This window comes from Drosophila montana, unplaced genomic scaffold, assembly GCF_035044405.1.
Source record: "Drosophila montana isolate Dmon_TW-CO22-7 unplaced genomic scaffold, ASM3504440v1 contig_203_1, whole genome shotgun sequence".
NCBI lineage: Eukaryota > Metazoa > Arthropoda > Insecta > Diptera > Drosophilidae > Drosophila > Drosophila montana.
The window spans coordinates 1,143,631-1,168,963 of NW_026996956.1; the positions used below are offsets into that span (position 1 = coordinate 1,143,631).

At 37.6% G+C, this 25,333-nt stretch overlaps 1 protein-coding gene across 3 annotated transcripts in view; it reads right to left on the bottom strand.

The window, feature by feature from the left end:
- Nlg4 (Neuroligin 4) overlaps positions 1-25,333 on the bottom strand; it is a 90,556-nt gene that overhangs the window by 15,870 nt on the left and 49,353 nt on the right. For all 3 annotated transcript variants that reach the window (XM_064679573.1, XM_064679575.1, XM_064679574.1), the window contains exon 10: positions 15,268-16,317. In XM_064679573.1, coding sequence (XP_064535643.1) covers positions 15,268-16,317 — 1,050 coding nt within the window. The remainder of the gene's footprint in view (positions 1-15,267; positions 16,318-25,333) is intronic.

The window sequence follows — 25,333 nt, forward strand, 5'->3', positions numbered from 1 at the left end:
AAATATATTTTCACATATCAAGTTTGGTGTATCTAGTACTTCCAATCTTTACAGATAGATATACAGATAGATATAAAAAATGATCGACAAAAATGATAGGGGAAAACGTATTTTAAATTTCAAATGGACGTATTCATTTCGTATGACAGACGGATTTGGCTAGAGCTACTCAGCTCGCTGACGTCATCAAGAGTATATAGTTTTTATTTGTTCGGATATGCTTCCCTCTTTATGTTATTTATATGTGCACAAAACCAGCATACCCTTTTCAGCCATTTTCAATGGGTTTAGAGCATAAACACACAACGAGGACATCGTTGTTGTCATCGACATCATCATTGGCTCTTTTTGACAACCAGTTAATGTTCCCCAGCCTTCAATATGTCGTTCAACCCATAGTGCAAATAGTGCAAATGTGTGCAGTTATTGACGCTGCTAATATTTTGATGTTTTCCCATATCTCGCGACCGCATGTCAATATGGGAATGTGACAATAGCCTCTACCCCCATCCTGTAACATGCGGAGTTCTATGTGTGTGTGTCTGTGTGTGTTAGTTAATTTGTTTGCCTGCACTGCAAATAGAATGCAATTTTATTGTTGAGCTTGCGAAAATGTCACGCAATATGACACGTCCTGTCTGTTGATTAACGTACACGAAAGGCGAACTGTAGCTACTTTAAATTGTTGATGTTAAATTAAACCGCAATAATTAGTTGCCGTCGACAATTGATATAATGCAGGGTAAGGTTTTCGAATGCAACTTCAGATATTTTTCAAACGACGATGTTAACAAGAATGAACGTTAATTTCTTTAACGTCTTCTTAAATAGTGTAGTTAGGTTTATAAATAATCCAATGTTTGCAAACCGGTTTTAATACGAATTCCGATTTAACTTTGAACCGACATAAAAACCAAACCAGTTGCCAAACAATTATTTAAAAAAAAACAAACGAACCGAAACTAATCCGAGGCATATTCTATCAAATGGTTTGCTTGAATAAAATCAGGTTAAGGAGGTTTATAAAATATATACAAAAAAATAAATTTGAGCCACAACTGACCATTTTGGTTGATCCATGTTTCAGTACAAATTTAATCTAGCAATAGGCCAACTAATATGCAAAATGCCGACGAAAGCATAGGCAGATGGTTGGCAATCATATTCTTCTTACATGAACAACATTTGCAAATAATTGTTAATAGATAATCCAATTTAACTATGGTAGACTAGATTTATACATTATTTTATCTTCTTCAGATATGATAAGATGAAACTATTAAGAGTATCCATTGCGCTTATCGATTGTTGCTATTGAATATTGCTACTTTCTTATCCTTGCTCAGCTTTAAAATCATATTAATCGCAATTTGAATATTTATATAGGTTAATTATTTTCTTTTATGCAAGTAAGCCGTATTAAAATGTAATTAAAATAAATATTAAATGTTAATTCTTAGCGGGTGGTTCAGATTAAAATGATAAATATTAATGGTATATATTAACATAGGAAACAAAATATATAAATCAAAATATTATTTTACACATCTTAAAATAGATTAAGGCCATTGCAAAAGCCAAGAGTTTCATGCAACTAAATTAAAAAAACAAAAGAAAGTGAATTTCCTAAAGGCAGGCTAACAACTTACTTCAACTAACAAAATTTAGGCAAGTAGTGCTTTGGTAATTTGAGTACTTAGTGGATGGATAGTAGCTGTAATAAAAGGTTACATGTTATAGACTGGGCGGCAAGATGAGGCCAAATTACGAGCCAAAATAAGGTCAAGAAGTCTCTTAGCATTATGCTTTTCTTCTTATTTCGATAAAGCATCAAAGCGAGCTGTTTACTTTCATAATTTAATAGTGCACGCCACTCATTGGAGAAATAAACTCCGAATAAACGCACCTTAGAGAGCAGTCAAATTCAAGTTAAGAAGTTGGCTGCTTATGTCAGGGCTAGAAAAGGTGCCCAAAATGGCCACCAGAGTAGAGAAAGATCAAAGAAGGTTGTGGCTCAGTTTAAGTAGCGGCCGTTTTGCTAAAATACATGTCCTGCATAGTAAATTATATGGTCAAAGGAAGCACTAGTTAAAGTAGGACCCCATGTACAATTTCGCTTTAGTGCCCGGTGAGACCTGCCCTAAATTTAGAATATTAAATTAACAGCGGTGCGTATGCGTAATATTGCGTAATGAAAGCGACCGGCTGTGCGCGGTGTGCAATACATTTTCAATTTCCATGCATTTTGTTAGTTTTTTGTTGTTCAAAATACGATGAACGGTGCAACGATGCTAATTTATATGCGCGTCACTTATACGCAATGTTGTACAAATGCACAAATACGATCCGCATGCAATTACAATGCAAATGCTGTAACAAATGGCTATAATAGAAATGGAAAATATTACCAACCAACTCCACCATCCGCAATTACGTACTCAATTTTTTTGCAAAAAGCGCTTTAGGGACGATGATTAGTATGAAATGACAAGGCCTGAAACGCCGCATGCATAACTCGGCTAAAACGGGGCAGCCCTACGCAGCTTCAAGTTGACCACTGCACTGGGACGTATAGTCTGGCACCAGTGGACATTAACTAGTGGCCAATGCGGCATTGTGGCTTTTCAGTTCTGTCCACAACTAAGTGGTGCGGTACAAGTGCAGCCAATTGTGCATTGTATGTTCTGTGTGTGTGCGAGTATGTATGCATAAATGAGCTGTCGTCAGTTTTACGCGAATTTATTGTTTAAATTCGGTGATATTTTGTTCCTTTGTTGCTTTTTGCCATTTTGTTGGTCTTATCAAAAAATTACATGCCATGAGCTGCGCTCTGAATCGAGGGGGTGGGCGGAATCTATGTTTGCGCTCCATTTGGTCAAGGCGTGCAATTTATTGCCGAACGAACGGAAGGTGGTCTCCGGAAAAGCTGTGCCTAATGTGCGACATCATATCATACAGGCTCACGAGCTTGACTTAATGTGAAATGCGGAATGGAGTGGAAGAAAATATCATAGCTGTGGTCCTGATCGATATGACTTTTATATCAACCTCTGACAAAGTTCAATTACAATTTTTTAGAAGCAAGCCAATTTTAGTATTGCAAAATTCATTGCTAAAAAACTTATGATTAGTCGCAAATAAGATTTACAGGCTTTCATACTCTGGTTATAAGTGTTAACAGGGTTGTATTGGCTTTCTTATCTCTGCTTATACTCTCAATTTTATTTTGCTTTTCGCGGTCTTTTGCTCACTTTATCTCATTCCTTCTTATTGATTCCTGTTGCTTTCATCTGCAAGTTGATAATAATTCAACTGTTGCCTCTAATTGAATAAAAGAGGTGTTTCTTTGTTGCTTAAAGATAAAGTAAAACAATTTAATTTGGCAACTAGCATTGTGGACGTAATCGTATTTGTATATGATTCGATTGTTGATAAAACGCAAATTTAGCATAGGCCATAACCACCTAATAACACTCTAATTATCTATCGTTTATTCAAAGAGTGGACTTTTTTATTTCAATTGGAGCAGCAGCTGTACAAATGACTCAATCACACATAAATCACAACAATTGACTGACCTGGCCGAATAAATACAACAACATAAGCGGTGAAAGCTAGTGCAAATTGCCAATAAACTGTACGTAGTATATCAGTCAGACAAGCCACTGCGTGGGGAGGGGAAATTGGAACGAGGGCGAGGAGTTGAGATTGAGGCAACAGTGCAAATTTTTTGCATTATTTTTCGAAATGCAATGTGAGGAAATCTAACGGATATCGAAGAAAATTTATGTGCGTCTATTTAGCTTTGAGCCGAGCAAGAGCGAACAAATATTAAGTATACGCAGTGTGAGGTGCCAAGCCAGTGCGTGTGCACAATTAAATTGAATTTTTGTTTGCGCGTCATTAAAAAATGAAATTAATATGCATACCAATATAAGTAGCCGAAGAGGCGGACTCTGTGAGCGGCGAATTGGTCGCTGGAATAAGCAAAATGATTGTTAAACTTTTTGAGTGCACAAAAATCGTACCTTATTTGTCATGTCATCAATAAACGACACCTAGAACGAGCAGCGGCGGACACAGGAATGAGTATATTAAAAATAAAAGGAAAAGTAATATACGAGAGCAATATTGTAAGGAAATGCCAAGGCAATGGAAGTCTGCACGCCCAACTGGACATATTTTTCTTATAAGCAGCAGCAGCTACAACGACAGTAAAAACTGAGCAGTGAAGCGCATCAATGAAATATTTATGAGCTCCACCATGTAGATTTATGTATGTTGCCGGAGCGTCCGAATCGAGAGCGAGTTGAAAAATATATGAGCTGGATTTGCCGTTGGGCTACGCTGTGCCATTTGGGTTAAAGTTGTTTAAATGAAGTTAAAGCTAAGTTGTACGCTTTATGGAATACTTAATGCGACGAAAGTTGAACATGTTCTAGCTGTTGCCAAACCTAACAACAAATTGGAAACTCTTTATTAACACAATAATTCAGAAGAAGTATATTATGTATTAAACAAGTTAAGCTGTTAAGATTAATTATCTCAAGTTGTATTTCAATTTATTATGAAATTTAATAAACAACTATGTAAAATATGAAAGTTTAACTTTAGAAATTAGCTTTTTAGATGCTTTAAATCCTTTTATCTTAATTTAATAGAAATAATAATTTAAAGTTATTTTAAAAAAAACATGAATTGTGTCAATTGCAATATCTAAAAAACTTGCAACAGATAAATAAAAATTTAAACATATTTATATTTTCGATCGAAGGCTTTAGCTGCTATATTTTCTTGCGGTATAAGGCTTAGTAATTTCGCGAAATTATTCTAGCAGGATTAAAAAGAAAGCGCAATTTAATTATATAAATTCAATTTAGGTTAATTTTATATTTTAAGATCTACCAATAAAATCTTACCGAATAACTGACAAGCTTAATGTTTTACCTTACTTTTCTCTACCTATTTTTCTGTCTTCCCTTATTATATATATATATATATATTTATATATTTTTTCATCTAGCTCTATGGTGCTCTTATTCTTCATACTTCTCCCCCTTTTTAACTAAATCTTTATTTCTTTGTCGTTTTTTTCTCTTTAAATAATTTTGAAGTTAATAAGTCGTTTACAAGCTTTATAATATAAATAACTATATTATTAATTTTTTTTCATTCATAAGCTAAAGGAATTTCGAAATACTTTTGAATTGAAATATTTATTTATTTATTAATTAATGGTCGACAAGACGAGAGTCTTCCTAATTGTTTAAAACATTATAAGAATTAAATGCTAAAAGCCTAATAAGAATACACAATTTTCTAATAGCATCACTGACCGATGGAGGTGATTTATTTGCCCGTCCGTCCAGCTATACCCCTTTTCACAGCTGTATTTGTCAGTGATGCTATTAGAGCCTACAGCTAAGAAGAAGGGTGTTATTAGAGAAAATAGTGTTCTTAAGCAAAATTAAAATAATCTAAATTTACTATGTTATTTAAGAAAATACAATAAATAGGGAAAAAGAAAGAAAGAATTCATTGATAAAGTAAAGAAATTTAAACTAGATATATAGAGTGTTAGGTAGATAGGATGAAGAGATAGCAATGGGAAATCACCGACGGTGTGTGAAAATTTATAGCCTGTCCGGCAAGCTATGCTCATAGCTGGGAATGGTCAGTGTGTTCCCGAAGGTATCCTGAAAGCATCGATTTTGTTAGGGGTAGAGAAAGTTCGGTAGAGAAAACGTGATGCAAGCTATTATAATTTTTACATAACACGCTAAAAGAATTGTGCATAGCGTAGTCTGTTGTGGACGTAGATAAGAATAAGGGGCGACAATTTCTGGTTGGTTTAGAAGGAACTGAAGTTGAAGACGCCCTTACGGAAAAGAGGAATCTATGTCGCCAACAATCAACTTATATAGGAAGACAACACCGAGAATTGTTCTACGGTTGGTTAACGACGGAAGATTAAGAAGAAGCAGCCTGCTGGAGTAGGATGGCAATCGAAGTTTAGGGTCCCAATTTAAACCTCGTAAGGCAAAAAGCAGAAATTGCTTCTGAACAGATTCAATACGATCCTGGCTATTGTTATACTGCGGAGACCAGATGCAAGAGCAGTATTCATGGATGGGGCAAACAAGAGGGATGTACAGAAGTTTCGTTATAAAAGGTTCGTTAAACTCTTAAGACCATCATTTAATGAATCCAAGGTCACCTTTTGCCTCATTAACGATGGTATCTATATGCAGATTGCAGCTGAGTTTAGAATCAAAAAGAACGCATAGATCCTTAACTGTTAGAATACGTTGCAATGGAGTATTGTCAATTGTATAACTAATAAGATAAGGTGTAGTACGATTGAAGGTCATAAGCATACACTTTGAACAATTTAGATGCAATTGATTGGCCGAACACCAAAATTGCATTGCGTTCAAATCATCTTGTAGACGAGAATGATTTAGGGGATTAGTGTATGGGAGAATAAGTTTCACATCGTCCGCGTACATAAGTACACGGGCATGTGATATAGCCGAGGGGAGATGATTTATAAAAAGGGTAAAAAGTAAAGGTCCAAGATGACTACCTTGAGGAACACCAGAAGTAACATGAACCTATTTTGAGGTAGTCAGCCTCAGCATTACTCTTTGGGTCCTACCTTTTAAATAAGAACTAATCCAAAGCAAAAGAGACGGAGGGAAACCTAATCGTTCAAGTTTAAAGAGTAAAAGATTATGGTGCACAGAGTCAAACGCCTTACTAAAGTCAGTGTAAATGACCCTGTAATTTTGTATATATGACTTTCCACCTTTCTTGTGGAGAGGAATGATTTAAGTTTCTTTCCAAAAAGATGGAAATACAGAGGACTCAAGGGATAGATTAAAAAGCTTCAGCAATGGATAAACAAGGAAAGAACTACACTCCTTGAGTAGACAACTAGGGATATTGTCAGGCCCAGGAGAGAAAGAAGATTTTAAAGATTTTAAAGCTAAACGGAGAGAGGAATGGGAAATAATAGGGGGAAGTATAGAACTAGAGGAAGTAATAGTAAAAGGGTAAGAATTATTATTAGGACAGACTGAAGAGTAAGTTGATTGAAAAAAATTAGCAAAGAGGTTAGCAGAATCAGAGTCATTGCTAGCTTTATCCATCCCGAGAGAAAAAGAAGATGCCAAACTTGAAGATTTACGCTTCAAGTTTACAAAATTGTAAAACTGTCTCGGATTTAGGGCAAAATGCCTTTTGTAACGAGTTAGGTAATTCTCATAGCATTGAGAATTCAGAAGAAAGAAGTTCGACTTGGCTATGGAATATTTAGACCAGACTTATTAAACTTTTTTAAAATATTTCGATTTTATAATTTTTAGGTTTGATAATCTGGGAGTGAACCAAGGTGGCTTTGAAGAAGTAGTCGAAGGAATTGACTTGGGAATACACATATCTAAGAGGAAGTTTAGGGTGCTATAAAGAAACATTAATAGCACAATTCATATCAACCGAGTCATGTAAAAAATACCAATCGGTTGCATGAATACGTTGATTAAGCAAAGAATATTTTCTCTTGCGAAAGCAACGGCAGGGCTTATAGGTAGCTGATGAATGCAAAATGAGAGGATTGCAATTGAAAATTGCAACCTCTAAAGTAGGAGGATATACATCCTCAGGAAGATATAAAGGAAGGGACCTGGAATTTTTTGTTATTTTGCTGTTGCTAAGATTAACTGCAGTAGAGTAACTAAATTTATGGGAAATGTAAGAGTAAAACTTTTAAATGAAAATTAAATTGAAGCAATTTAAGCTCACAAGTTTTCTGACCTGCATCCTTAAAGCTGCCCCATTATGATGTCAAATCTTCCGTCTTGCTGTGTCTCACTGTACATATAAGCCAACAGCACCACAACTGACCACTAAGGATGCGGTGTGGCACTGTGACCATTTCTTGGGCCGAGGCAATAAAATAATATTGTTTTAGCTAACTAGCTGCGCAATGCAAATGGACAAAAGAAGAAGTGAGGAAATGGTCAACGGGTGGCAGAGGGTAAGTATCCGTTCCCAAAGATATGCGAACATCCCTCAACAAACACGAGCCGCAACTACATCATAGGCAAGCTGACATTTGTATGCCAGCAGTTCCGTTTGTCGTATTGCTGAAATAATACAAATAAGAAAAGCGAAAGGAAGCAAACACACAAAAACTGCGGAATCGGACGCGACATTACGGCGGAGAGATCGAATTGGCCTGGATGGGCTAGGGGTCGGCTCGTTCCTTTCAGGCTGGGACAGAAGAAGGCAAACATATGTTGGCTGCGGTTGTCATAAATATGGACCAAGTGGGCTCCGGCTGAGGCAGATGATGGGCAGCCGTCTATCGCCGAGCTGGCTTGCAAATAGATTTTTCATCAAGTTTTGTCTTTTTTGCTTTGCTCCCACGGCGTATGCGTGATAAATGCTTGTTATGTGCGCGTGCTGTTGAAATTTCAATAATAACTTTTGTATGAAGCTGTTTATGTCGTCAAACGAGTCCTGCTGGTGGTGGTGTTGTTCTTGCCCGACGTTAACAATGTGGATGACAATCACGTCACATTGGGCTCTGCGTTCAACACTCTCTCTCTTTTTATCTCTCGACTGCTTGTGTACTTGCTTGTTTTTCTTTGGGCTTAGCAGGCGATTCGCGTTGGCCTTTTGTTTGCTGCTTTATTTTTATTATGTTCATTTCACATGTCAGCAAAAATCATTTACGCTTCATTGTTTTACTCAATTTGGTTGATTTTTGCCTGCGACCTATTTTTTTGTTACGGCTTCTTGTTTGACGAAAGCCTTTGAATTTATCGCGAGCTAACTGAACATTTTATGCAAAGTTCAATGTTTGCCAGCCACGTTTCCTACAAACCAATTGAAAATTAGGCCAAAAGTAGAAGAAGAAATATAAAAAGGGCACTCGCCTAAATCCAGCTTTTAACCTAAATGGTTAAGCTGACTGTAGCATTTCTTAGATTGATTTGCAGTACAAATAGCTGCTTAAGTCAACTTAGCGGCTTAGTTTTAGTCTGTCCAATAAATTACAAAGAATTTAATACATATTCGATATAGGTATTATAGAGTATTTCTATTAAAGCTAAAAAATTGACAAAAACTCACAATACAGTTGTGCAAATGATTTGTCAGCATTCACAATTTGTTAAGAGCCCATGACACAAAACGTGGCTGCGACTCACTTATAGTACGTGCCGCTAAAGGACAATAAGTGCTCTCCATCATTTCTAATATTTATTAGATTTATCTGACATGAAGAGGGGAGAGTGTGAAAGAATGAAGTGAGAAGGAGATAGAATAAGAGAAAATAGTCCTTAATCTTCCTTTATTACATTTTAATTATAAATGTCGCATGGTTAAACAATTATTAATATAATATTTATAAACAACGTTAAACAACGTAATCCTTTTATATAATTCAAGCGCTTCAGATAGCAACAACGACAGCAAATATTAATGTGCCACTTGAGTGCACACAGCCACAAATAAATAAATGAAAAACAGCCCAAATCTCGGAAAAAGCAATAATTACGTGAGAACTTTCGCGAACTGAGACAAGCTGTAGTTGACTTTAATATTTATGGTCTGCGCGAGGAGGAAAAATGTGCTGTTTAAATATATAACTGAATGGAATGCCAAGCAGCGTCAATGGCAACCATCTGGCGGGCGCTCACGCATAATTATATGAAAATTCGCCATAATTATAAATAATGCGAAGAGCTTGGAAAATGTTAACGGAGCACTCGCCACTGCCGATAACGCGGTACCAGATGCAGAAATGACGATGTTGATTTCGAGTGACGAGCTTTATCCATCTACTTCTCAGCGGTGTAAAATCAAATCAGTTATGACAGAAGCAACAACAAATGAGCAAGATTATATTATATTGCCATTTTCCACAGCTTGTTACAAATGTTGTTTGGCTTCTCACATTTGTCTTCTTACAGCCATTATTGAACAGCAATTAGAGCTGACGAACGAAGTGCAAATCCTGTTGATACGCCACATAACATTTTCTGAATTTTCATTAAACTGGGCATGGCATTCAGATGGGAGAATTTTAGTGCATCAAGAGGTGAAGTAGGCTGGGAATGCAATCAAGAAATCAGAGAACTCAAGTATACTCAACATTTTGGAATAACAATTAAACAGGAAATATATGTTACCTTAATGATGGTTTAACAAATCAAACAATAGACGAATCTTTATATTTATGCTTCAGATATACTACTCAAAAGCATATAAGCTAAATAAACTTTAGAGCAAAGATTGACGTATATTTTTTATGTTTTGTCAATTTGGTCCAAATTACAGAAAAGAATCTAACATGGAGGCATTACAAAAATAAAATAATGTCGAGTGGCATGGGTAGTTGAGTGGATTGAGAGTTAGCCAACTTTTTGGTATTAATTTAAACTTATTGAGGCCATTCCTAAAGCACCTTACCAAATAAGTTTAAAAAAAAAAAAACTGTTAAAAATACTCCACAACAGTTTTAGTAGATCTAAATTAAAAAACAGAAGTGAATTTGGGTTGTATTCAAATTGTGCGCACACGAACAGAAAAACGAATCATTTTGGAGTGATTTGGTTTTTTTTTAAACAAAGTTTCAATCTCTTTATGTACTTAATAACATTTTCTGCCACAGTTCACAGAATCCCGACCCTGTAGCGATAATTTGATAACCAACACATTCACAGGTCAAACACACACTCGCAGGCAGGTATAAGTGAGATCTGCACACTCATTGCGGCGTAAAAAACTGTTGGTTCGCTTATCGCGCGGCCATTTAATAAACAGTCGATGTAAAAATATTGCGAATACTGCTCGGCCCTCGCCAGTGCTACGTATTTGTATTTGTTGCTTTTGATTACTGAAATTATTTATGACTAAAAAAATGTCAACGGCAGATGCCGCACTCAACTCTTGGCCGGGTGGTCTCTCTCTGCGGGCGTCATAATAAAAATAAAAAAATTCGCAGCGCCAGTTTACCTCATCGTAGCCGCAGGGCCACGGCCTTGTTTTATGTTTTCATTTTATTGTGCATCTCTATATATAAAACTGTTTGTCCTACTGACTGACTGACTGACTGACTGACTGACTGACTGACTGACTGACTAACTGACTGACTGACTGACTGATTGGTGATCAACGCACAGCCCAAACCGTAAGAGCTAGGAAGCTGAAATTTTCACTGTAGTTACCTTATGTGATGTAGGTGCACGTTAAGACGGGGTTTCGGGAAATTCCACTCGCAAGTGTGGAAAAATCGCGAAAAACGTTTGTATGTAACTTTTTTGTTTACCATCCGATCGTCCCCAAACTTATTTTCAAAGGTCTTTGTTCAAATTCATTTGAGGGGTGTTTCGCACTTTTCGGAAAACCCATTCCTCCTTGGTGGAAATGGAGGTCAAAGATTTGGTGGGTGACGTTTCGCGCTCAAATTCATTTCCAGTGATCTATATGAAAAATCATTTGAGACGTGTTTCTCACTTTTCGCAGAATTCAAACTTCTTCGGGGGGAATGCGATTTAAAGATTTTTTGGGCGGCGTTTTAAGTTGTGTCCGATTTGCTTCAAACTTATTTTTAAAGCTCTCAATAAGAACTTAATGAATACGTATTTCGACGATTTGGAAAATTCCACCCGCAACAGTGGTATATTGGCGGAAAACGGTTGTATGAAAGTTTTTTGTTTACCATCCGATCGGCCCCAAATTCATATTTAAATATCTATGTTTAAATTCATTTCAGGGGTGTTTCCCACTTTTTGAAAAATCCATTCCTCCTTGGTGGAAATGGAGGTCAAAGATTTGGTGGGTGACGTTTCGCACTCAAATTCATTTCCAGAGATCTATTAGAAAAATCATTTGAGACGTGTCTCCCACTTTTCGCAGAATTCAAACTTCTTCGTGGGGAATGCGATTTAAAGATTTTTTGTGCGAAGTTTTAAGTTGTGTCTGATTTGCTTCAAACTTATTTTCAAAGCTCTCAATAAGAACTTAATGAATACGTATTTCGACGATTTGGAAAATTCCACCCGCAACAGTGGTATATTGGCGGAAAACGGTTGTATGAAAGTTTTTTGTTTACCATCCGATCGGCCCCAAACTCATTTTCAAAGATCTATATTCAAATTAATTTGAGGGGTGTTTCACACTTTTTGAAAAATCCATCCCTCCTTGGTGCAAATGGGGGTCGAAAATTTGATGGATGACGTTTTGTGTTCAAATTTATTTCCAAAGATCTATAAGAAAAATCATTAGAGACGTGCTTCACATTTCTCGCAAAATCTAAACTCCTTCAGTGGAAAATGCATTTTTAAGATTTTATTGGTGAATTTAAAGAGTTTTCCGATTTGCATAAAAGTTGTTTGATTCCCGTCCGATCAGTTTCAAAATCATTTTCAAAGCTTTTTTGATTTTATAACATACGTGTCATGGGCATGGCCGGGTTATACCCGCTAGTATATATATATACCTTTTTTGTATTTTTTTGCTTATGTGGCCAGGTACTAACTGTAACTACAAACGTTTTATGGTCACCGAATGACTTGGTATCTAGGCTGAAAACTATAAACAGTTTATATGGCTTTCAGTCAGGAAATCATAACATTAGCATTGTCCTTCGATTTCAAATTGAAAATCTTAACTTAAACATCATATCGTGCCTTAAATTCTGGCAGATTGACAGCTTTATCGGAATAATCAAATTTATCGAATGTCACGGCAGATCTACTGGAAAATTATGATAGCGGGCAAATTTTATGAAGTGCATTGCGTGCTGCCTGAGACAGTCCTGTCAATAAGTTGCCACAACTGCAGCTCACATTTTCCCCATAATATCACATCTGGCAAAAGCAAACGACGGAGGCAAGCGTTTCATTTCAGCCGAAAGGAAGTCTATAAATATTCTTTACACTAAAATTGTGAGCAATTTTTTTTTTTATTAATTACCCCAACGTTCAGTATATGCCTTGAAAATGTTTTGTCTTCCTTTAAATAAGCAAAGGTTTTGCATGACTCAATATGTTTTTTTTCTTGTTTTTAACTATTCCTGACCCTTTTCGTTGAGTGAACAGCAGTTAGACGGACTCTTATGTAGCATGTCCTTTCCACTGTAACGTCCATGTATTTTTGTGCATTCGTTTAGAATTCCCCCATAGAGTAATAAATATCTGTTTATTACTCTATGGAATTCCCCAAATGTAAAAAATATTCATAGCATACTTATCAGGGCCCGATTATTCGAGCTTAGAATTCTATTCATGTACGTGAGTATTCTCTTTTATTCCATTTTACTTTATTTGAAATCAAATAATATTGATTCGATTTGCAAATACTTACAATGGCATACCTTTCTTGTATTAGTTTTACAGGGTATAAATTCCGTTAAAACCTTGGAAATCATTGGAGCATAATTTGTGTAACAATTTCCGTCGTGCCCAGGGATTCGGATTGAATTGAACAGATGCGCAGCTAAAGCTGTTGCCGGTACTCAAGCTAAATACGTGGATACTGCGGAACGGGTGGGTCGTTTGCTGTCTGTCAGCTGAACTGTGGTAAAAAGTCACAAGTGCGTTGAACTTCAGCAAAGCGTAAATGTTTTCATGGCCTTGTTTATTTTTTCCTTTTGGCTTTAGTTTTGGCTTAAGCCCATCCGGATATTTGCTACGGACAGCGCAAGGATAACTTTAGTCCCATCCTTGGACAATTGATTTTGTTCGAGCGGGCTCTGTGGCTGATAAGTACAATTTCAATTTTCACGCGAACATATTTGAGCAAAGCCAGGGGTTGAGATTTTTGGTCTTGTCAGACCCCGCACGCAGGTCATTTGGGTTTGATTAAGCAATATTTATTATTGCTTGGGGTGATTTGGAAGGAACTTTATGTTTAGCTGCGGCTCCTTTTCAATTTTGCCCCGTCATGTAATTTTCAAAAAAAAATTTTATTTTTAATTTTTTGCTGAAGAACCTAACAAGCAGCCAGACTTCCAGCTGAGAAACCTTACAAGCAGCCAGATTTCCAGCTGACTTTCCAATAGCATATTTATGGATGTATATGCAATATTCTTACTGTGAGAGCCATTTTTGAATGCTAGATAAAATACTGAAGCAGCCTTTTCTTGACAAGTTGGCGCTGAGCCTATTAAATTTACCGACTTAGCTCTAAGAGTTATTTTTAAATGTTTCCTAATATCCTATAAAAAAACGACCGTCTATGGAGGGTCGAAATCAAATTTCTATGTATATCAAAATGATTTTATACCCTTGTAGAGGCCATTGTAATTTTGACATGCAATGTGTAACGCTTAAATAAAGACGTCTTCCAGCCCATAAAGTATATATATTCTAGATCAGCATCAGCCGACTAAATACAGACATGTCGGTCTCTCCGGCCGTCTGTTGCTGTACGGAATAGTCTCTCAGCTTAAAATCTATCTTCTTCTTTAAATTTTGCATAGGTCCGTCTTTCTGTTACAGGCAGTAAATATGTCGGAACAATCGATCCAAAAAAATTTTATTGTAGGAAAAAAACTTGACCAAACTCGGCATTAATAAGTTACGCCATGCTACGTACATAAATGCAAAGCTTTTTAACATCGGCCACTATATATCATATAGCTGCCATAGGAACGATCGGTCGAAAAGTAGGTTCTTATGGCAAAATATTCTGTTTTCCAAGCTATTTGCATCAAACTCAGCATTTACGAGCTTGACTATTTTCATTTTTCGTTTTGCTTTTGAAAATTCATTGGGAGCCAACACAGACATTTGTGTTTTTCTTAAGGAAATAAAACCAAGGTATATATTAGGTGAAACACGCATGATACAAGAGGACACAACTCACATTGCCCTAAGGACTAGAATATATTTTGTGCTTTCATTGATTTTAAGCTTGTGGTCGTTCAAACAGGCCCGTTTAATAGAAATAAAATGCAAATTTTGCGCTTTTTAACCATCAGCATAAAGACGGGAGAGGGAAAATGAAAATGAAAAGCACCTCATAAAGTAATGAAATTTCATCATAATACAGCCTGACTGATACCTCTCCGCAATATTTTTTGCATGCTACGTGTCTCACCCAAACGGGGCACGTAGCATGCAAAAACCAAGAAAAACAGAAAATTAAGAAAACATATTCATCTTTTGCCTGGGCCGCATCAGAAACCAATTCGTTCAATTGGACTTGCGGCAGCAGCTTTTATACACGCTTTTTTAATAATGTTGCACTCACCTGTCGTTGGATTATGGCGCGCCGCTGACGACAGATTGAGATTCCGTGGCAGTGTCATGCAATCCCCGTTGCTGCCACCGCCGTTGCCGCCTGTACTAGTGCGCAGCACATTGCCGCGACTGTCCACGAGGGCGGTGCCACCGCCCGCCAAATTTAAGGCGGCCGTGTTGCGCGGATAGTTCAAAGTTGCAGTATGATGCAATTGACTTGCCTTGGGCAATGTCATAAGTCCGGGATTGTAGCTAGCGCTGCTGCCTGAGACAACAACAGCCGCGCCACTGTTGTTGCTGTTGCAGACACCAACAGCAGCACCAGCAGCTGCCCCATTGCCACGTCCAAAAGTTTGGGTGCCGCCACCTATGCCCTTGAGTTGCATATGCTCTCGCTGCTGTTGTTGCTGTTGTTGCTGTTGTTGCTGCTGTTGCTGTTTGCTGCTGGTGCTATAGGTGACATTGGCTAAGTTATCCGCAGGCTTTTTGCCATCCATGGCCATATTATTGAGCATACTGCCACTGCCACCCGTTTGCTGCGACTGTTGCACAGCCGTGTTGCCGCAAATGTGTGGCGGGGGCGGCTTCCCAGCCTCGTTGGCTGCTGCGGCAGCCGCCTGTAGTAGCATGACCGCCTGGCCGCCAGCCTGATCTTGGCCATGGCTCTCCACATCGACAATCACATTGGCGCTCTGCGAATGCCCCATATGATAATGTGCATGCTTAATGGGCTCCGGTGGATATGGCACCTGCTGATGCATGCTGCGCTGCTGGTACTGCTTCTGCAGTGTCTTCACCTCCAGCCGAGTCTTGTCCCGCTGATAGTAAACGCCCGCAAAAATCAGCACATTCAATATGAGCAGGCTGCAGCCGATGGCAATCGTTACGCTCAGCGCCGTCGAATATGCCGCATACCCTGCCGCCTCAAAGCCGGATGCTAGGGTATCAGTCGAGGCATTGGCCAATGTCGTCGGTGCAAATACGCCGCCTCCGCTGCCTGTGTAGTTGCTGCCAATTGGTATACACGTTGTATACATGTTGTTTGGCTCCACGGTGGTAACTGCAGAAGACAGAGCAAGAATAGGTTATGAGAAAAAGTGAGAGGGCATGAGAAACTGCGGGAAATTTTTGCATATTAATGCGTGACTCATGCTACTCATTTGCCATGGCTGGCGATAAGACCTGGGCAGCCAGACGGTTAGTGATATGTAACTTGTAGTTCACTCGCCTTAATACTCTCACGATCCGTATGTTTATTTCAATTAAAAATGTGTGTATATATTTTAATTTTAAGCAAAGCTCAAATTAATGAGTTTAATCAAAATATCGAATCCTCAAAATCCTTAAAAACTCATTTATTTAGATTATTTTTAATGATATTTGTAAAAAAATTAAAATGAATATATATTAACAATTGTTAATCGCGGAGCAGGTACATTTTAATTTTAACAATTCGTCTTGAGACTGACAACTAGATACATTAAATATAAATGTTAAGTTAAGGTTAAGCTGAATCGTGCTAAATGCAATGGCCAGAGAGATAAACTGACCGACTACTGTAAATTAAATCTAGATGAAACTATCTTTGCACAGGAAAATATTTATTTTGGATGATTTGTATGCTGAACTGCTTTTGATCTCTAGTTGCCAGCTCTGTTGTATTTATTTTTGCTGTGGCAAGCACGTAAATACAAAATTAGAATGCAAACACCTGCGTGAAGAGATGTGCTTCAATGCTTTTGAAGTTCACTTCCTTGAAAGTGTGCTCAAGGGTCTGAATATTGTTTATTGTTTTTGTTGTGCCTTTGTTGTTTTGTGTATGCTTTGTCTCTGACTGTCTCGATGGTGTGCCTCAAGAGCTGCCTTCTCTTTGCAAGACATGTATGTGTGTGAGTGTTGATATCGTCTGTCTTAAAGGTTTTGGTTTTCACTTTTCTGCACGAAATTAAAGTCTTGTCCAGGTATTTGCATAAATATTTGGAAAATAAACCAAAAGTGCTATAATAAGCACCCAAGCATTGCCATATTGTTTTTTTTTTTCAATATTTCGTGTCGGTCTTCGCAGCTGCCAAGTGCCAAAAGAGAGCTTTCATTTGCATTTTAAATTAAATTTGACAATATTTTATTGTGTGTCAAAATATCAGCCAATTTGGTTCTAAAACCATAAATTATGAAAGCTCTAATTTTTTATAGAATAAAAATTGATAAAATATAATTTTTTGTTAAATACATTTAAAGAAGTCTGTCAGCGCAGCATTTGATTTGTTTTGCATTGTTTGTTTTTTATCTGTACCATAAATATATTTCATTTAAAAAAAATTAATAAAAGTCAGATCAATTGGGGGAAATGAGCGATGATTCGGCAGCTAAATATTTAGGAATAACACATAGTCGGATAATAAATTGAATTAAGATACAGTTAACTGAGACGTGCCTTTATGATGGTGCTCAAAATATTTGTATACGGGGTTGATATACGGGCAACTACTTTTGCATTGTTTAATGTAGTTACCATCAACAAATCATTTTATACCAAAAGCGAATTTTGTATTTTAAGAAGCCAAGGAGAGCTGTTTCGCCATTTGTGCTCAAAGTAATTTATTAAGACTTCTATACGCTGACAAGAACTCGCACGTTTAGAAGTGTTGACGACACCTTATTACTTGCATACCATGTTGTACGAGTCGATAAACATACATTCTCAGCTAATCTGAATATGAATTTCTGCTGGGTTTTGCAATGGCAATTCTAACCCTAACTGGTCTATGAAGTTCGCCAATGGCAATTTGTAGACACTTAACCGGTCACTTGATAGACTTAAGGAGCAAGCACTTGCAGGCCCCCCCGACCATGTGCTGGCTGGCAGCCCTCTTGGTGAATGGCCCAACCAGATAAATTGCGTGTCCTTATCCACAAAAAAGTATGCACACACACAGCCGTAGCGCAACCGACCTGTCGTAACGTAGTCGAATATTTTTAAATGGCTTTTGACTAAGCTTTTTATCAAAAACGCTCCATTTTGCATTTATTTTCAAGTTGAAATACGCCTTTTTTGTCATGGCAAATTTTCTATTTTAATTCCTTTTAATTTTTATGCCCAAGACCGAGCGTTAAAGTTAAATTTGTGCCGAAGGCAACCACCGCCGACCAAATGCTCTCAAGCACCCTACATAATTATGTACGAGGGCACAAGGCTTGAGTCAGATAACCAAAAGCCCAAAGAGATTGCCTTGGCCTGGTAGATAGAGGCAGCCTAATGTGCCTTTAATTAGTGGAATGACAAAAACCCAACCATAAAATCAACTTAGGCTGCAAGTGGCCACACTCAAACGTCCGCCAACTCCCACCCGCTTTGTCAAGTGGAATGCTTGGCGTGCAAAATGTTTGCAATGCTGCGTAGCCTCAATTAAATGACTTTGCATAAATTAGATATCAGCGACAGCAGCTGATGATGCTTGCCCCGTGCAGGGGAAGTCGGGGCATCATTCAATATCCGTGCATTTAAGAAGCGATTACCTCAAGAAAGCAGCAAGCCACGAGGCGGTATTTCAATTTGTTCCGACTTATTGTAGCTTAGAGTTTACGTTTCATTACCAGGCGCCTCTCAAAACTAACCAGCCAATATTTTAGACCGCTTATGCAAATTCATAATCAACAAGTAAGAGGTTCTAGTCAGGGGCTCCCCACTAGAGAATACCCTGAACCCTCTTCTTCTGACAGGCGATAGGTATAAAATGAAAGATACTTTATATATATACTATTCTAGAAGCTACATGTCAAGTTTGGTGACTCTACCTCATATTATTTACCGAAATTGCTAAAAAAACAGGATATCAATTCCGGAAACAAACTCGATCTGCGCGGGAACTAGGAGGACCAACAGCTTTTAAGTAGCTCTAGCTCTTACAGGTTCTGAGATCCTTGCGTTCATACATACGGACGGACGGACGGACAGGCGGACAAACGGACAGACAGACGGACATGGCTTATGGGGTCGCAGATGCTTCCTTCTGCCTGTTTTACCTTTTTACCCATTTTTAATGGGTTCAGGGTATAAAAACTAGGTATTTCGGCTTAAAGCTCGTGTCATATTTTAATCTACATACTACATGCCTCATTCGTTCTGAAAATAGCAGGGATACTTCCTACCTTGCACTAAGTAACATAGAGTTATGCTTCCATCATATACGATGTTGCTTCTTGTTCTTCTTTTAGGGGAATGCGTAAATGAGTTCAGCGATGGCTCATAAAACTCAGTTATGTGCCAGTAAAGACTGGTTAGGACTCGTATGTATTGTGATGGGAAGCAGAACTACAAGCCGTAAGAAAAATTTGTCGTGGCTTCAATATACGGCTTGACTAGCACTCTGCCTTTAATTTCGGTGCGAGAAACTTTTAAATTTTTGGTTCGAACTGGCTTGGCTCAATTATTCTTTCCTTTTCTATCTTAAAAACTTGAGAACTAGGAAGTAATAGGAATGATATTCTTGCATATTTCAAGCCTTTTTGCCGGAAACAATTTGAATAGCAAACTAAGACAAAAAAGAACCCATCAATTTAGAAAGGAAGAACTAAAAATAAATTAAAAAGAAAACCAGAACCTTCAACACATTTCTCATTCTGTCACCGCCAACTTCAACTTCAACTGCAGAACGGTTCTTGTGCTGCTCAACACTGTTGGGTTTTCCGATTTCTGTGCTCGCTTTGTTAACGGAGTCTTTTCTTGGAGGATATTTCGGTTTTCAGTTGCATACAACTATGCCCATTTCGTTTTATATTTTTGCTTCTACTTGGCTTATTTGTGTTTGTCTTCGGGCCAAAGTCACGACGCTGAGGAGTTAAAGTCTTCTTCTGGGAGTGCCTGACTAGAAGATAACCTTTACCCGGCGCTAAGCGACCGTTACAAACATTCAACAATACTGCCTGCATATACAAAAGGCGCAATACAGCGGATGTGCTTATTCTTCCCTTTGCGCACATTATGTGTGGGAAGTACCTTCTTGATTAACTTCGGTATTTATAGTCCGATTGATATGAAATATATTTTAAAATGACTTTAGGTTTAATTTTTAAGAGGAATGGAGTTATTTAGATTTTGCAGTTTCCATGCTCGTTGCGTTCACACTGACGGTCATGGCTAGATCGACTCAGCTAGTCGTCTTGATCAAAAATATATAATATAGAACATATGCGTATTACGTAAATTAGCACACAGTCGTTATATCTTTTTTGGGTTCAGGGTATAAAAACAACAACAACATAGACAGTGGTAAACCGTGGCTCGCAGTTGGCGTAGTCAGCGTAAATAAGGGGGAATGTCAAATTATGTCGAGTCCATATGGCACTAGGACACTGTCGCGATGGCCATCTCGCTCGCACTGTGTCTATCTCTGTCTCTGCCCCTTACTCTTTCAGAGTATGGGTGTAGCCGTGTTTTGTGGCTTGGCCTGGGCTGGCCTGGCCTGGCGTTACCCTGACTGCCAGTCACTGCGTCCTTGACTGTCAGGCTGTCAGCTGTTTCGCATTTCAGGCATTTTATAATTTTTCATCATTTAATGCTGTGTTTGCAACGAGTTTTTCTCAACCCTTTCAGTGGGTATTTTGGTAAGTTTCTTTTGATGATGCAGCATCCCTCCCTCTTGCACTAATTGAAAAGAATATTCTGTACATTCTGGCTGTTGGATCATTCCCACACATACTTCATCCTATCTCAGTTAAGTCAGTCGCCAACCACAAGTCGTTCTAGTTAGTCTCGGCTGTTAGTTCTGGGAAGATTTAGTTGACTTTGTGGCACTGCTTTAGTAAGTAGCTGTGTTTTTTCACTAAGTCGTCTCGTTTGTAGCTTGCCAAATATATATTTGCAAAATATAAAAGTTACAGAAACAAAGCTATTTCTAAATATATTTAAATTAAGCCTCTAATTCTTGTACAAAATTATGGCGAAATTGTGCAGATATATTTATGTGACAGGCATAAGGACGGTTCTGTCAGTCCTTATAAAGTATAGGTGTTCTTTATCCGCATAAGCCGATGATTTGATCGAACCATGTTCATATTTGGGGTCGTCTGTTTTCTCTCAGTCGATCTCTATAAACAAGTCGATCTAAGAGTCTTTAAGAGCTAGAAACTTAAAATTTGAAATGTAGTATACCCTATAGAGCGTGCAAATCATTTTGATTTTATGATGATCGAAAACTCGAATTCTCACGAAATCAATAATATCGACTTGCTGAGCATATACAATTTAGAAAGCTAGACAAGAAAGTTAGTGAGTAGTTTCCCGTATAAGATACACTGACCAGGAATAGTAAAATAGAATCAACTTAATTTTGAATGCTCAATAGCTGTTATTTTTTCGAAGTCGATAAATATCGATTAATTGGGCATATAAAGCAGGTTAATAAATAAATGTAGTTTCTCGTTCAGTCTGGCTTTAAGAAAATCTTGAATAATGTAGTTTTTTGACATTTTTGAATATACCAACAGGTTTTACCTTTAGCACACTCAAAGAACTCAATGCTGCTTATGTGCAAGTTCCTGAGCAGCAGAGTCCCCGGGTCCCCACAAACAGTTTGAAGTGCAGATAAGCGAACATTCAGATCACTTTTAATGTAAACAACTTTAAAGGCAAGCCAGCCTCAGAGCAAACCCAAACGCAACTGCCTACGCCCCACAGCCACGCCCATATCACCGCCCTCGTCGACGGTCCTGTCATCTAATGCGTATTGCATCGGCCAAACTCAAACCGAGGGCGAGCAACAGCGAGAGTTCCGTTCAAAATTGTCCGTCTTACTTTTGACTTTGCGATAAGCGAACAGCTGTCAAAGAAGTGGATACTTGCCACGCCCGCCAACAAGCACCGGATGCTTGTTTGAGTTGCATTCGACGTTGCCAAGGATGTCGCTGTTGCGTCGCAAAGCTGCACAGCTGGGGACTTTAAGTGTATGAAAAATGCAAAGACCATCGTCAAAGTTTGCTGTTAATTTAGGGTAAGTTTTGGGAAAGTTCGCCACGAGTTTTATATAAACTGGCTTAATGAGTTTTTTGCAACTTGGACGGCAAGTGAATAAAAATTACGCACAAGTGGTTTGCATTTGTGGCAGACCCAAACGCGTCTAAGGATAATCACAAAAGCCAAACATATTCCAAACTCCGAAAAGCAATGAATGCGAGAAATTTTTGGTATCTTTGTCGAGTGCGATTCGCCCAAAAGACAATATGAAAATGTCTACAAGGAACACATACAGGGTGGAGCCAATACAGATTACAATTGACTGCAATTTTAAAAGTCAGCCCTCGACACAATACAAATGCCAAAAGCGGCCCGCACGGACTTAACTTCTATAAGCAAAGGCACAGCTGGGGGTCGAGAGTCGGGTCATTTGGTCACACAAATGGAAACATAATGGTTCAGGCACACACACAAACTGAAGTAAACACTGTCAGACTAGGCCCACACCCCTTTCAACTAAACAAATCACCTTACTCCAACCCCCTCAGCAGATAGTGTTGATTTTAATCGCTATCTCCGTTCTTAAGTCCCTACAAAGAAAATGCCAGCAATCTTGGCAAAAATTTGCCCAACGATCTCGCATTTGCTAACCTGTCACAACACAATGCCTGGTCTCACATGGCGTATGCATAGTATTTGATTTGTCTCCTTTTCTATTTCCTAAGCTGTCACCATCGCGCACATTTGGGTCTACGGCTTTTGGTATATGAAAAGACTCTAGATTCAGGGAGTACATGCAAAATGAGTATTAAGCAAAACCAGTTGCCGATAACCGAACAGCATAACTCAAGTTTAACTTACAACTCATCGAATTTAAATTAAAAAACCAAAAAAATTACCTCAATCGTTTGTTATTACATATTATCATATTACTTTCCAAGTCAATAATTTTTATGTTCTGAATTTTTTTTAAAGTATTTCAACTTTTCGGGGCTTAAAGTAGTAGGGGAGGACTTAGATTTTTCCCTGGGCTGGAAATAGTGGAAGGCTCTTGCTTAAAATTTAATAAATTCAATATCTTTGCATATACATATGTATGACGTATGTGCTCAAGTTTTTATGTTTATGTATATGCTTATATTTGTAAGTATGTATGCATTTATGTTCTGCTAGGAGTGCGGAAAAAGCTTAAATATTGCTCTTCTATGCGATTCTCAGTATTTAGTATTTAACTATATATCTCTCCCTTAAAAAACACATAAGTTATAAGAGAAAACATGTTTTTGTTGGCCACCTGTGCGGCAGCTAGCGCTAATTGTAAGAATTGTTGTTTACATGTACACACAAACATTCATGCGCTTTATTGAAATGATGCGTCTTTATTGAATTATATCAACAGCACGGCAATTACGACTGTATTGTTTTGTATACCCTAAACCCATTAAAAACGGGTTAAAAGGGTATAATGTATTTGTACAAATGTATGTAAAAGGCAGAAGGAAGGAATATTCTTGATCAACATAAACAGCCGAGTCGATTTAGCCATGTCCGTCTGTCTGCCCGTCCGTCCGTATGTATGAACGCATGGATCTCAGAACCTATAAGAGCTAGAGACTTGAAATTTTAGCTGCAGGTCCTCCTAGTGCCCTTTGCGATCTATATCGAAATCCTGTTTTTGAGCAATTTTGGTAAAAAATATGAGCTAGAGTCACCAAACTTGACATGTAGCTTCTAGCATAGTATATATATATCAAGTATCTTTCATTTCATAACTATCGCCACCTCCCCGCTAACACCAAAAAGCTATAAATCAAGTTAATTATCCAATTTGTATTGCCCATCAATTTAAGCCACAATTTATATGCAATTGAATTTTTGAGAATACACAAATATTCTATTTTCTATTCTACAATAAGATGTACTGTCGAAAATTTCATTAAGATCGGCTAAGAAACACAAAAGTTATTTGCGCACGTGTTAGCAGCTGCTAACGCAAATGCCAAGAATTTCTATATACATGTACACACACACATTCATACGCGTCTGCTTTGAATTCTATCAACAGCATTGCATTTGCGATTGTATTGTTTTCGGTGCTGCTATTTTAATTGGTTTTTTTCTCATTAAGACTAAATTATTGGTGTGGTTGATGGGTAGAGGCGTCGGAAAGTGGTGCGGTTAGTTTCGAGTTCGAACCCTGCCAAGGGAACAATTTTTTTTTTTAAGTTTTCTTTATTACTACTAAAGCAAACGAGCGCGTAGCTCTAGCTGCATTTGGTGTTGGAAGAAGAGGATTCAGGGTACCCCCTAGTCGGGAGGTCCCGACTAGAACCTATTACTTGTTTGGTTTAAGTTTCTGATTGGTTCGACCGTCAGGTTTTCGATCATTCAATTTTCAAATATATCTTTCGATATTATGTTTATGTATTTCTCACTTTTCTACTTTAAAATTTTGAGGGCGACCGGCAAGTTCAGTTGACTGTTAATCTTATCTCATTCCACATTCCACAATATAAAAACATCTGATTAAGTGCAACTTTCAAAATGTATATTCTTATTAAGGTAAAGGTTAAGGTATCCTCTGCATTAATTATTGCTACGATTATTCAAAAGATTTTATCGACAAATAAATTTAATTACATTGCCTAATGCAACAGAAAAGTCATTCATCTAATTCACAGATTAAATCCAAAAATTGTGTACTGTTCAAAGAAAAATAAATTGCAGTGGGTCACAAAGGCATATCAATCTTTCAATTAGTCGGTGTTGGAAATATCATTTTAGCTGTGTTGAATTTACTGAAGTTGGTTATGACAGGAGGCAATCCTTTTGGAAAAATATATTTTTCATTAATTTAACTTGGCATTTCGAGCCTTTAGTTTTTCATTTTTTCAGTAGATTAAATGATGTGAACAATTTGAAATACCATGAAGGTAATTACTAAATTACACTTAAATCCGTAAAATCATAGCATAGCAAAGCATTTATGTAGTCATTTATACTTTGAGATTGAGTTTCCCTCAAGCCACTTTTATTTAAGGGGAAAACATTATTTGAAAAATACTTTTTTAACAACTAGTTAACCTGTAGGTTCTGACTGGTAAAAAATGAACTTGAATTTCAG